This window comes from Anoplopoma fimbria, chromosome 2, assembly GCF_027596085.1.
Source record: "Anoplopoma fimbria isolate UVic2021 breed Golden Eagle Sablefish chromosome 2, Afim_UVic_2022, whole genome shotgun sequence".
Taxonomy (NCBI): Eukaryota; Metazoa; Chordata; class Actinopteri; order Perciformes; family Anoplopomatidae; genus Anoplopoma; species Anoplopoma fimbria.
Genome location: NC_072450.1, coordinates 25,749,976 through 25,764,222, shown reverse-complemented (window position 1 = coordinate 25,764,222; position 14,247 = coordinate 25,749,976). Strand labels below are relative to the sequence as shown.

Here is a 14,247-nt window from a genome sequence, read left to right as displayed (position 1 = left end):
GTCAAGCTTAATGTCAAACTGAGCAACAAGTCTGGTAAAAACTGAGTTTTTCTCATATGCATTGATGTCTTATTTAGTGGAGTAAGACATGACTGGAGATTCTGAACAAGACAGAACTTAAAGGATTTTTCTCCAAAATGACATTTGTATATCTATTATTCACCCTGTGTTACATTACATTCACAGAAAAAACATTGCTTTTCTCTCATTTATCCAGTCATACGCTCAGTGCTTTGCAAACACGTGCATTGTCACTTAAACCTTTCTATTAAAAAGTGTCACACTTGCAAATGCACCTAAAGTGTAATAAATAGTGATGTCTTAGTGAAGAAGCATGTGCTTGGGAAGTAGCGAGCACACAGCTGGATAACTGAGACATGGATTAGTCTTTTGTCTGTGATTAGTCTTGGATCTAGTGTTTTGGAGGCAACATGTACTTCAGTCTACTGCTTCCATCAACTTGCGCACTCTTAACCGTCTCCATTGGCAACACCAACAAAACGAAGCAATAACATCTTCAGCAGCACAAAAAGCAACATCTCAGCGCTCTGAATCTAATTAGGAAACATTCCTCACAATTCCAATAATATCAATGCAATTAAAAATGTCCATAATAAAACGTATCAAGTGACGGTTCATGCATAACACGCAGGAGTGTGTGACGGTCAACACAGACGCAGATCCAATAAAGGGGGATTTATTCAAATCAACAGAGCAGATGAAAAACAACGAAGGCCAGCACCGCAGCGTTCCAAATGTGAGAAGGTCAGAGGTCAAGGCACTGTTGAGGCGATCAGTCTCGGGCCGTATTAGCGGCAGGCAGGTGTCATCAGGCTCCTCGGCGCATGCATGTCATTCTCACAGCCGTGTGCAGCGCGAGAGTGGCTTTATTCCACATTGTGGGCCACCCCACAATTGCATTTTGCATATGTCCATTTTGGAGGCTGCGATTGGCCAATTTTGTCGAGATGAATGCCTGTCCAAATGTCCTTGACAGAGGTCAATAAGATATTGCAGAAAGCATGAATAATGCATGCGGTGCGTCCAGCATGCTATATAAAGTAATGAGAATAGATTTCTGCAGGTGGGTCTCACTTATTATCAGGTGCTCACTGGCTTTGATACTGTAGTTAGAGCAGAACCTTTTCATATCATAGGCAGCACACCCATTGAGCTAACAAGGAAGTATATGTATCCTTTTCTCTTTAATTACATTTGAATTGTAACAGTTATTCTAGAAGTGTTCTCAGATTGCACTCAGTGTTGGAATCATTTTTACCTTTTATGCCGAAACCAATGATCCAAGTAAAAATCTATAACTGAAAAAAATGCACATCTAATCTTTTACATGCACATTTTGCAGTATATTACGAAGGAAAAACAACCAATAAGATACAATCTAAAAATGTATTCATTGTGTCTTTGTGTTCTTTAATTGCAGCAATTTGTGTTTTCATTATAGAACCTTCATTGGGCAACAAAACCATTTTTCTTTTTCTGGTGAATGTTTTTTTATCTAAGATGACCTCCCCCCCCCCAAAAAAAGAAACAGCTTACATTTGAATGAAGGGAATATAAATGACAACAAATTACAGCAAAAATCTTTTCTTCAGAACGGATCAAACGGACCATTTTCATGACTACTTTTTTGTTATTATGTATGGAGGATGTAGATAACTTGAAATACAAGTGTATTTACACTGCAATTTGTCTCTTTTTTCCTAATAATTTGTATCAGAGAACACAGTACACAGCTCTTACCAGGAAGTGTTTTGGGGAAATTAATTGAGAATCACAAACCCAAAATATCAGGCATTCCCAACAAGAAAGTCCAAATGTTTTCAAAGGTCTCTCAGAATTGTGATGGAGATATACTGACTCTCTTATAAACCTTATCCATTTGGCCCAGAAGTAGTCAAATTTAAATATACTGAGTGTAAAAATACTGGGATCAACCTAATTAATTGTCACTTTAAAAAAAATAAATATAATATCTCAGAGTGCAACGAAGCAGCTTTATGTGGCCTCTGAAACCTACATTGTATATAGCACAGAGGAGTTCACTCCACATACAGGTAGCCCCCTCCATGCTGGTGAGGGGAAAACTTGCACTGTTAAAAAGTTTTTTTTATTAAACGCTGGGCAAGTTAAACCACAAGGGATCAAAGCTCACCAGAGCAAGGCGGCCCAGGGTTTCCACCCTTTATACTGTAATTATGTTAATTGTTAATAAGAACCACCACCTCCATACATTACCCTCTATTCCTCTGGGCAGTGTCGATCAGGGCCAACATGCAGATAAAAGCTGAAAATAGCAGGGTATTGCACTTAAATAATAAAAGCTGCAACCTCTTCATTTCAAACGTGTGCCCGGCGTGTACAGTACAGTGAAATGGTTATTACAGCATTTTACAGCTCCACCATCTAAACAAGCTATAAGACAAACAAAAGAAGAACGTATAAAACAAATACAGCAAACTGACAGCTTGAAGTTGATAAATGTCTTGAGGAGAGCAGATTAGACTTTGAAAAGAACAAAAGCAAACAGGAGTGTGACCCCAGATACAGAGAGCTAACAGCATGGTGTTTCATTGAAGCTGGCTAACGATCCGCCCCGCTACTCCAGAGGAGAGGTAATGATCACCACCGGAGGCTGTTTTTCTGGGAAAATACACACACAGGTGCTACGGCTGAGGAGCCTCGCATCACAGGCAACGCTAAGCTATATGCCACATTGTTGCCGGCGAGCTTTGATCTCAGCTTGAATGTACTGCTTCCTCTTCTTATGCTGTTGTCAGGAATTATTTGAGGTTTTTAAATCCTGTGTGTTTAATAAATCGTCTTATTTACCACAGGGCTCCTGATCTCGGGTGTGACTGTGGGTTGTATTTCCTGTGATGCCGAGCTTTGTGGTAATTCAGCAGAAAGACGTGTGGTTAGTTGCTCTGGGTGCTCTGCTTGTCACGTTGTAAGTCACTTTTACTACAATAAAGTACCTCCAGATGTTAATGCATACTAATAAGAGAAAAAAAGATATGTGGATCTATCCTTGAGTAGTTAAAAGTAAGCTTTTATTCCAAAGAAATTTAGAGGTATTTCATTAATTTACTATGTAGGATTACATTCATGGCAGTAAGTTTTAACTCTAAAAGTGACTTTCCCTTTAATTTTCTCCAACACTGTGCAGTAAAATGTCTACAAATTGTATATGGTGATTGTAAATGTCATTCTAAACAGTTTTCTTTTGCGATTTTTTTTAACCACTAAATCAGCTTTTTTTCATGAGAGTTCAAGTATGGAGGAGTATTCTATGTGTTACAATCGTTTTTGACTTTGATGCGTCTTTTTCATATATATATTTTTTAAACTGTACAGTCAAGGGCAACAGTCAAGGGCATTATAAGGAGGAATCCATTGTGATTGTCAGCAAACCCATCATAGATTCGGTCGTAGTTTAAAGATGAGGGAATATTCTATTCTTTACAACACTTATTTATAGAAGAAGCAAATTTATATTTATCTCGTTTTGATTTTCCCCAAAAAAGCAGCCTACCCTTCACATTTTGTATAAGAAATTGAATTTGTGTCTCTTTGTGTGCATTTTGAGTCTCTGTAGTCATTTTGAGCGTCTTTGTAGTTGCTTTGTGTCTCTTTGTAGTCTTGTTGTTTGTCCTTATAGCTGTTTTACATCTCTTTGTAGTTGATTTGGTCTCTTTGTAGTCTTTTTGTGTCTCTGTAGTTGTTTAGTTTTTTTCTGTTGTCATTCTGAGTATCTTCCTGGTTAGTATGTGTCTCTTTGAGTGACATTTTGTTGGTGAAGACTGACACTTTGCGCCCATGGGCCGATGCCCTGTAGGCCCGTTCAGTAATGCATCCGTGTTCCAGACAACACAATGTTTTTTAGGAAGACAACAGACACCATTTTTGGTAGACAGATACAGTCATCCAATGTAATATAATGTTGTTTTATAATGTGAAATGTGAGAATTCAATGCAGTATACCTCGTATAACAATACGAAAACAAAATCCAAATGACGGCTGGCTTTACTGGATTTTGTAAAACAAAGACTGACATTGACCATAGTAATGTACAAAGTTGTGTCGGGGCAGGACTGACAGGAATATTTTCTTATTAAGGGAACCAGAAATCAGACATAACAGCATGTAAACACCAGTGATTGGCCCACCAACAGGACTCATTAGAAAACCAGTGGTGTGCCTCACATTTAGGGTTAAACAAATAAGTTACTGCTGATATGGTTTTGTAACTGTTTTCTTACTAGTCACAGATAAAATGTTGGTGACTCACTGGACACACAGCCCCAGTCGAGATGTGACCCTATGGCGAGCCCTTTTAACATTTAATCAGTAGCAGGAATAGCAAATGTATCAACAATTGTTTTTTGACTGATTAGAACAACAATTAATTTCCTACTATTGGAAATGTTCATTATAGATATCTGTAACTTCATGACAACGTATAGGCCTATGTATAATTCAAGTTTGATGTGTTGTAATTCCAAGTTGATATATTCATAATGCAGTTTTGATTTGTTGTAATTCTCACCAGAGAATTGCACTCAGTAGAGTTCAGATCTCTGACAAGAGTGTCTGCAAAGACCATTGCTGGATTGTGAGAGTGAATGAATACAACCAACGACAGATATCTTCAACAAAATTAATATGATGATTTGTGCAACATGTCAGAAATGAACATGACAACTTGGGCGACATATCCATTAAAGGTGATATGTCGGACATTTCAGCAGTGCAATTATTGGTATCTGAAAGAGGGAATTACATTTCCACTAGTGACAATCCTTTTTCAACATGTAATAATTAAATTAATCATTATTCTTACTAGTGAAAAAGGAATAACTAATGAGTACAATTAAATTAAAGATATCTGTAAGTGAGTTGACTAGTTGAAAGGGAATTTCTACATTTGCAAATAGAATTGTAACATGTAAAAATTCACAGATATCTTAAATTTGCAATTTCAACTAGTCAAACATTTGACTTGTCTTAATGTAATTTCCACTAGTGAAAACTAAATTGCTACTAGTAAGCACTACTAATTGAATGTTAAAAAGGTCTGCCATAAATACACTGCTCTTCAAGTTACAGAAGGTCCCTGAGCCAAACAAATCCACTAAAAATCGGTTGCCTGTAGTGTAACGTCTTGTGATTTTAATTAAATATCAGGCCTGACAGGTCACAGTGGTCACTGTATCACAGACGGCTGAGTCGTTTAGTATTATATCATGTCTGTAGCCACCGTGTGCATATTTTAAAACCTGTTTAAAGGCTTCTTGTTTTAAAACGACTTTTTTAAAAAGTCAGTTACCAACCAACTTGTAGAGATTGAGCATTAGCATTAGCTTTACTTAGCTAGATACAGCTGATAGAAGCTACTGCCAACAGTCATAATTTCAACTGACAAATCCACAGTTTTGGATAGAAATGAGAAAAATCTATGAATTTACAAGTAGTAGATCTGCCAACTTTATCAGGGATGTGCTCGGGGACGGATTGACAGGCATATAGCAACAGTAACTGAGGGCAGAGCTTATTAAACAGTCAAATCTTTCTCTTTGATGATATTGAATTGTTTTTTAATTGAATCATATTACTTTATTTTTTTCCTCTCAAGCACTCATGCTGTTGTGTTTCTGCATTACACTATCCATAGATCACTTGTCAATCAAACATCATGCCAAGCAGTCATTATCATTGTAGTGTGGAAGAAAAAAGATAATCTGGTTGACTCTAGAAGCCATCAGATTGGCTTCTAGAGTCTTGAAGCAGTTAATTGACAGTCGGACATCTTTTCATTGGAAACAGGCTGAACAAACAGACGTAGCCATGAACTGGTCTTATATTTTAACTGCATGTTCGCTCTCCTTCTGTCAGACATGTCAGATTAAGTTAATTTGTCATTGTGCAGCAAGGGTTGGGGAGAGTTTTGGTAAAGAATAGTATAAATCAATCAGTGGTAATAGGTGTAAAGAGAGCTGACACAGCCGATGTCACATTTAATACTCTTCTAGTCAGCAGGAGCTTTTTCGGCATAAGCATTTTCCCCCGATCCTTGCTAACAGTTGCTTTTAACCGCACCGTTCTGTGAGTGTGTATCATTGCTTCACCACACTCCTGGTTGTCGCTGGACCCGCTCCATCACTCTCCCGCTGCATCTCCTTGCTCGTGTCATGGATAAATCAGTACGCTGCAAATGAATAAATCACAGAAAAGCAGCGACGGGACAATACGGTGAGGTTGAAGCCACTTGGCCATGCGGCGTCCCTGCAGGCTCTCTCACTGCCTGACTTTTCTTTTCTGTTTTTCAAACCGCTATGGCTTTATTTGTCTGAGGAGCCAGTCCCGACTTTGGCTTATCGACAGCACCACCTGCACTGCAATCAGGTAGAGGAGAGGGGAGACCCGAGTCAGGTCAGGGAAGGCTCCAGGCTGGAAAGAAATGGACAAAGTGAGCTGGAGCCTCAGGCAATTTCCTCTCCAGAGTCAAAGATTTGGGCAGGGACAGATGTACTTTTGGTGGTTATTTTTAGAGGAATGATTTTTCTTAGAGGTCCTGCGTGTATCCATATTGTAGATTCAAGATGGATGAGATATTGATACTTGTACTATCTATTTATATTCTAAAACAAATGTCATTGTAAATAAGGGATTTTTTTTTTCTAGCAATTGTTATAATTTCAATATTTTGTCATACTATAATTCCAATTCAAAATACAAACCAGCTGATTGTATTACAATGAATCATCCCCTATGAGTCTGTTACACCCAAATTGGGCAGCAAGTAACTACACACAAGCTTCTTTGTTGCCATATAGCAGGCCAACTAAAGGATCTACTTTCTCGCAAATGATAAGCTTGCGGAAGCACAGACATGGCGGAGTGTAACTCTCTGTTTTTCTTTTTCTTCTGGTGCCTGTTTGGGAATTATGTGGTTTTATTATTGGCCGTGACTTTGAAAATATCTTCTCAAATACACAGAAATGTTTGTGACTTTAGTTACATTTACAGAATCCACATAGTTGTGTCTAGAGTGGCTTAAAACACTCAGTAGTCATATCACAGGCAGAGAGTAAAAGAGAAAGGATACGTCAAATATACATGAAAACAAAATTTGTAATGTCATTGAGGCAGATCCTTACCTCTGTTAGAATAAAGGATGATTCTTAACCATAACGCCATCCACTGCTGATTATACATGATTGATCCCCAACTATTCATCCCTGTTGCCATATAATATTCCATATAGTATCTACTTCTATAGGTTGTGCATATCTAAAGCCCTGAACAATTCATGTGAAAGAGATTATTGTGGCGAGCTAACTTTTTTTGACTAATTCAATACCATAAAATCAGTAAACACCTAGAAAAATCGGTCATGCTGAAGTTTACGTCCATGTCTGTCCAGAATGTCATAACTTCATCATTTCCTATTAGACATTTGAATGAAATTGTCATAATCAGAAAATGAACGCTTGAGTTACGGCCAAAAAGTGTTTTATGAGGTGACAATGACCTTTGACCACAAAAATCGAATCAGTTCATCCTTGAGGTCAGTTAGACCAATCCAGTATCTTCTCCTACACTTAACATTTTAATTCTCCTTTTCCCTCTCGCAAGGCAGTCTTTGATGTTTTTTGAGGAGTCAGTTGTAAATGTCATGTAATCTCAGCAAGAGTTTGCCCTGAGTAGCAGCTGGACCCTAATAAAATGAAGGTTAAAATTCAGTAATTTACCTGTCACGAAGCCCTCTGAAAAGTAATGTTTAATTCATCCTAATCCACTGGTGGTCACATCAGAAGATTACAGGTTTTGATCTATTCATAATTCATCCATAATCAAAGAAAAAGTAATTTTGCTCTGAGAGCAAAGCGTGAATGTTTGACTTTGTGTCGGTCCCCTACGTCCTAGAGAGCCGGGATTAAGGAGGCAAGATGCACATTTCTTCAGGCAGATCGATTGAGTTCCCAAAGAAGGAGAATGTTTTCCTCTTTTGGTGGAACAGATAGAATGAGCTTCCTCGAAGGCTGCCGCTAACTCCGCTTCAAACAACCTCCAATAATATCACCCAGGGTGGCATGGCGACAGATTTTGGCACCTAGTCGCCCGCCGTCTTTTTAAGTTTTTTCGCAATGGGCCGATGCCGTGTAGGACACACCGCAGCAGCTCCCGTCCTTTCGGCTAAAGGGCACACAAACAAAGAGGCAGAGCCGATTATCCGTGTCTCATCCAGAGGCAGCGCACGGCGGGCGCCTATTGTACAGCCTCAATGTGATGCTGGGGCCTTTTCACAGGAGCCACAAAAGACTTGAGATTATTGAGATCTCACTGATAGCATTGTTGTTGTCACTGATATTAAGATATTGCAGGGAGTGAATCTGTGCAACCAACCTGCGAAACAAAGAAACTGTTTTGGCAGTGACACTCTTGATAAGGAGTGTCGGATAAGGGGAATAACAGACTTAATGCACATTGACTGATAGGAAGTACTTTTTCCTTTTTGCTGTTGCCATCATACTGTTGTTTCCAAGTTTTATTTATAATTGCAGAATCATGTGTGAGAATCGGATCCTCAAAACCACAAATAGCTCCACATTAAGGGGGAAGTCCTGCCGTCATGTTAGAGTAGCTAAATAAATAATTATTTTAACGGTTACAAACTTATTTTTATCGAGTGAAACATGTTTTACACCTAACTCATTATGCGTAAAAGTATCACTTGAAAGCAGGGAATGTAGCGTTTGATTCCAAACGTGGCCAATCGCAACGCTTTGATGAAACCGCATGTTGTTTAATGGTGATTTCAGCAGAGCGTTACTATTTTTGATTACCTTTTTGAACGCCGTGTTTGATATGTACAATGAACTCCCCTCTTAATAGGAACAGACAGGAGATCAGTTTGTTCAATCCTTTTTTATTTGATACATCATGATCATGGACTTGTGTTGTTGTCTCTGTTGCGTTTTAATTCCACCTACATTATGCTTACTGTTTACTGTGCTGTACCACAAATTCCCCCTTTGGGGACAATAAAGTCTAATTTCTACAAGCCAAACTTCTACAAGTCTTATTTTAATTAATTTTATTTACATTTTTCACAAAAAAAATCTTTATTTAGAGAGCAGCATTGTAACAAAACAATGGACCTTAATGAAAAATACAATGAAGTAATCCTTAAAAACATTGTTACTGTAATGCTTTTGAAGGGCTTACAATGTTATTCCAGGCTTAGAAAGAAACTATTTCCACATTTCCTATTCTTCGCAGGTCACTGTCACCGTGTTGCGGCTTTGAAATTGCTACTCTTTCATTGTTAAAATAACATGAAATACAATTACAATAACAGCGCCTAGAGTGACTGAGATAACACCGTGTAGCGACAGCGTCGTGGCAAAGGGCCACGCTCCCCTTTCGTCACATAAAACGGAAATTATTTCAGCCGGTTTGATCTCCCTCTATTTACATAATATCAGTGTGGTTCAGCAGCACGGGTGGGCACTTATCATTGATACTGCATTGTGTATCATTCTAATAATTAAAGGCAATGGGCGCCCGGTGAGCGCGCTTCATTTGGCACGATTGAATGATTGGCTATTGCCGAGCTAATATGGTTTGGCTGAGCACACCGAGACAGTGGAGGAGAGTAATGATGTCGGGGCCACGTCGCGGACTCTGCCCATGATGGAGTGACTCATTTCCTGTTAGGGAGGCCTGATTCCACATGGCTTCCTTCTCGCTTGAAGACTCGGCCCGCGTCACTCCAACTGACACCTCTTAACCAAACACGGCAAATTGAATAGACAGGAAACCCTCGCTACTCATCAACATTCACTGGGAAAAACACGGGCGTCACCCCGGCCCTGCTTTCCATGTAGAACAACAAAGGCACCATTTGTTCCCATCTAAAATGGTTGCTTGAGGAGAAATGGGATTGCACATCGGAGCAAGCCGTGCTCTGTGAGCTGCGACGGTGATCCGGCTAAGAAAGGATCGGTGCTAGTTATTCTGGTTTGTAGGATGTGATGTAGTCTGTCTAGGAATGTGAAGTCATTTAAATGAACACTAGTACTATTCTCTTCAGTGACTCAGTAGGCAAAATGGCCCTGTTTTTGCTTTTCTTTTATAATCTTGTCTGAAAGCTGCACGAAATAACAATGACAAATAAATTACAATAAATTGGATTTCATTTACATCTATATACAATAAAAAATTCAGCTTAACCCTAAGCCGTTTCGGAGCGTTATCTGCTCCAGTCACATTTTACTCTCTGTGGTCTTGTTTTTCACTGCAATAGTTCTGCACCTCTATGGAGACAGTACAATCATGGCTAGAAGTAGAAAGAACTCAAAAATGTCTTTTGTACAATATAACACCTTTGAAATGCCATAAATCATATATCAGAAAGAATGCAAGTAGAATTTCTTTAAAAAATGTATTTAAACAAAAATTGGAATACATTGGAATCTATATATTTTGATGATATATCATAAATCTAAGCTTTGATTTGGTTGCTTCTTCTTCCAGAAGCACACTTGATGTTTTCAGGAACTGTAGCAAAGTTGAAAATCCAATGATAATTTTATTTTTCACAGCCTCTGGCTATGATAAATGGTGTACTTTTGCCGATTGTTCAAAGAAAACATGCTTTTAAATCCGGCAGACATTTTTTGGGGTTCAAAGGGTCAGGACTGTATGAGGATTAGATTGATTGATAGGTGTGAAACAACAACCCATCAGCTGATTCTCATTCATATTTTCCTAAATCCTGATTGGTCCCGGCCACTTCTAACCAGTGAGTCAAGCGCACAGGAAACATACTGAATTATCATTTGTGGAATAACCAAAACAGTGTGTCCATGTGGTGTGCTGTTACTCATTGTTAAACATTGATTGAGAAAATACGTTCTCAGGGCTTTTTAGTATAATTCAGAAAGCTAAACTGTATTAGAGTATTGTTATGAAGTGATACTGATGCGTGATATTGTGAGGTAAAACATCTGAATAATTTTCCATTACTAAATGTATTACACTACATACTCTGCATATAAAAGCTTTGGCAATGCAGCAGCATCAGCAACAAGCAGAGCTTAAGGCCAAACTAGCTTCTACAAAAGCAGAATTGGACAGCTGGTGAGACAACAAAAGAACAGAACTTGTACAGTCCAGTGAAGAATGAAATTCACAACCCAATAACAGGCACAATGAGGGATTCAGAGACCCATCTGCCTCAGATGAGGGCCCACAGTGAGATGACACTTGTGCAGCGCTGGTATGTGGTCCGCCATGAGTCTCTTCCTACACAGGATTGAAGAACTGCGGCCCTGTAATATCGTCGAGTCCTGCATGTGTAAAGTTTTCCTCAGGATCATGAAAGCTAAGTGCTGAAAAATGCATAACTATACTGTCAACGTGAGCAGGGCTTTCCCTCCGCTCTGCAGCTTGTAGCGTACGGCAGCAGGACAACCCCAGATCAGCATTGTGCCGCTCTCTCAGAGGACCTGCCCTGCTTCTACCTCCTGAAAATAGCACAATAAGAAGGTCTGCTTGCTGTAGTCCCACATCACATCCTGCTATACCTCAGCTTTAAAGGCCAGGAGGCGGGGGGAGAGCGTGTGTTTAGAGCACAGTCACATGACGGACAGCGGCGACGGGCGTAACGATGTGGAAGTGCAAACTCATTTCATGAACGCAATGATCGCTGAAATATTCATAACAAACAAGAAAACGGGGTTGGGCTCCCTCCTCCTTTACCAGACCATTACATTTCCTTTGTGTGCCTTAATCAAGAGAACAAATGACTTATGCGATCACAGTGCCACTATGTCGCCTATAGGTTCAGTCTTTTACACATGCTCGGACAAATGAGAGGGTTTTGTTCAACAAAGACAGGAATTATAATGGCATGTGGTGAGGACAATTTGTGTGGTGCCTGATATTGTGTGCAGGGAGCGATGATGAATCGCTCTAATAAAACACAAACAAAAGCCAACGAGAGAGAGATCAGAGGAGGGAGGAGGACTTACAGCTCGGAGATTTGGAGGTGCTGGAAGAGCTGCCACGACAGCGTGGTGAGAGGATTTTTCGACAGGTTTCTGCAGAGGAGAGGAAAAAAACAAAAGGGAGAGTTAAATGGATTGATTTAATATTTGAATTATTTCATGTCTACTGCTGTCACGTCTGCTCCGTTCAGTCCCACTTCTACACTTTTTTTGGTTTTGATGTGCTTTGGATTCAGAAAACCAAATTATCTTTCCCCCGGGTCATTTTTGAAATTTTCTCTCTTTATTTTAAGTGAAATGTATTTTTTTCATCTCTGTTGGTGTCCCAACTTCACATCATCGTGCACTTACTGTACATCCACAGTGCTGTCGTGCATATTTGTAAGTTGAATAAACAAAATTTCTGTGAAATCAAATAGATTCAGCTTAACTAAAATAGAATAAAGTAAAGTAAAATGAGCAACTGGGGAAGTGGATAAACAGGCCTGCAATAATGGCCGAAAATAAGACAAAGTACTATTGACAATGAAAGGGAAACAGGCCTGGCTGTTTGGAGCTCCAGGGCTCTGCCAACTCAATAAAAGAAAGTTGACCGCTTTCTAGTCAAATAATTCAATTGACTTAAGGAACCGCCTCCGGCTCAGGAAGCCACTAAATTCAATAGCAAATAGCCAGAGACTTACGGATGATCCAACCAGAACCAGTTTAAATATGAAGAAAAGACATTTGGTTTATACACTTATTAAAAAATACAACATGAGAGCATTAATGAAGCAGCACACTATCAAATCCTGTTATGCAGTCCAAGAGTGACATTTCTATCTGATTATTAGTTTTCTCACATGCTCATGTGCATGGTTTTGCCTGAACGCTCGGTTGATGACTAACATGCTCTGCACGTTACTGTGACTTTGAACACAACACCCGATATCACAGCTCACAGTGTCTATAAGGGTAACAAGGAGTCATCCACTTGCCCACTAATTGAGGTGACACACGCAGGATATGGCATATGATGTGAGATAGGTGAGATTGATAACCACCTTTAGAGCATAGAAAATATTGGTATACATTTCATAACACAGCAAATGGGCATGTTAAACATAATGGATTACTCAGATTTTCAAACTGGAACTTGCTATAAATGTGTTAAATGATAATGTTAAGGGTGGTGTAGAGGTTACTACAGAAGAAAGAAAACTAAAATAAAAATAATGTTTAAATAAATGTTATATGCAATATGACATACATTTAGAAATGCCAATATGGATAAATAAATAGCAGAATATAAGCAAACAGGAGTAAATATTTATAGTTTTCAAAGAAAGTTCCATTTAAGTGCATACTCTATGTCAGGTTAATTTGTATGGAAGACCTATTAGATACTCCTGTAACCAGTAGTGTCGCCATGACAACAGGCAGCAGAGGATGTTGCAGGTCTTTCTTATTTCCTGTGATATCACCCATGCACACACACAACTGCACAAGCAAAACATACATACACACACACACACACACACACACACACACACACACAACAGGTATGTTTGTACAGAGGCACCCACACGCCGGTTAAATAATATTGTCACCTTGTGCAAATGCATTGCTGCTCTGAATACAGGGGATGTGTGTGAGTATGTGAAGATGCTGCATGAATATTCACCTCGAAAAGAAAAACCTGCGGCCCCAAAGGGACGGTATTATACACAGAAAGAATACATTACAGAGAGAGAGAGAAAGAGAAAAAGGTTGGCGAGCAAACTGCAGCTCATTAGGTGATGTAGAGCAGGGCCGCTCTGCATTTTTTGTCAAATCACACGCCTCGAAAATGGACACACATTTAGACCACAGACCTCCAAATAGTCACATGTCAAATGACAGACTTTAAAAAAGATCTACAAAAATACATGGATTAGACCCCAGACCTCCAAGTTTATGTTCTTTCAAGTAAAAAAATTTAAATTACACAGAAGCCATCAAATTGATTACTTTCTGTTGAATGAATATTAAAAAAAGGAACTTTTTCTTATTTTGGGAGAGACCCCCTAGGACACTGCACAGACCCCCCAGAGCCACCTCCAGGACTCCTGGAAACACCTCAAGGTGCCCCGAAGGTCTCTGGACAATGGATCAACAGCAGGCTAGCAATACCAATGATCATAAATCTAGCAAAAGCAGTACTCGTTGCTGAGCACATATGTAGGAGTAAAT

At 39.2% G+C, this 14,247-nt stretch overlaps 1 protein-coding gene across 4 annotated transcripts in view; it reads right to left on the bottom strand.

Moving 5' to 3' along the window:
• The window catches only part of ntrk3b (neurotrophic tyrosine kinase, receptor, type 3b), a 161,297-nt gene that overhangs the window by 83,655 nt on the left and 63,395 nt on the right, over positions 1 to 14,247 (bottom strand). For all 4 annotated transcript variants that reach the window (XM_054614563.1, XM_054614561.1, XM_054614559.1 and 1 more), the window contains exon 4: positions 12,061 to 12,129. In XM_054614563.1, the coding sequence (XP_054470538.1) occupies positions 12,061 to 12,129 (69 nt within the window). The remainder of the gene's footprint in view (positions 1 to 12,060; positions 12,130 to 14,247) is intronic.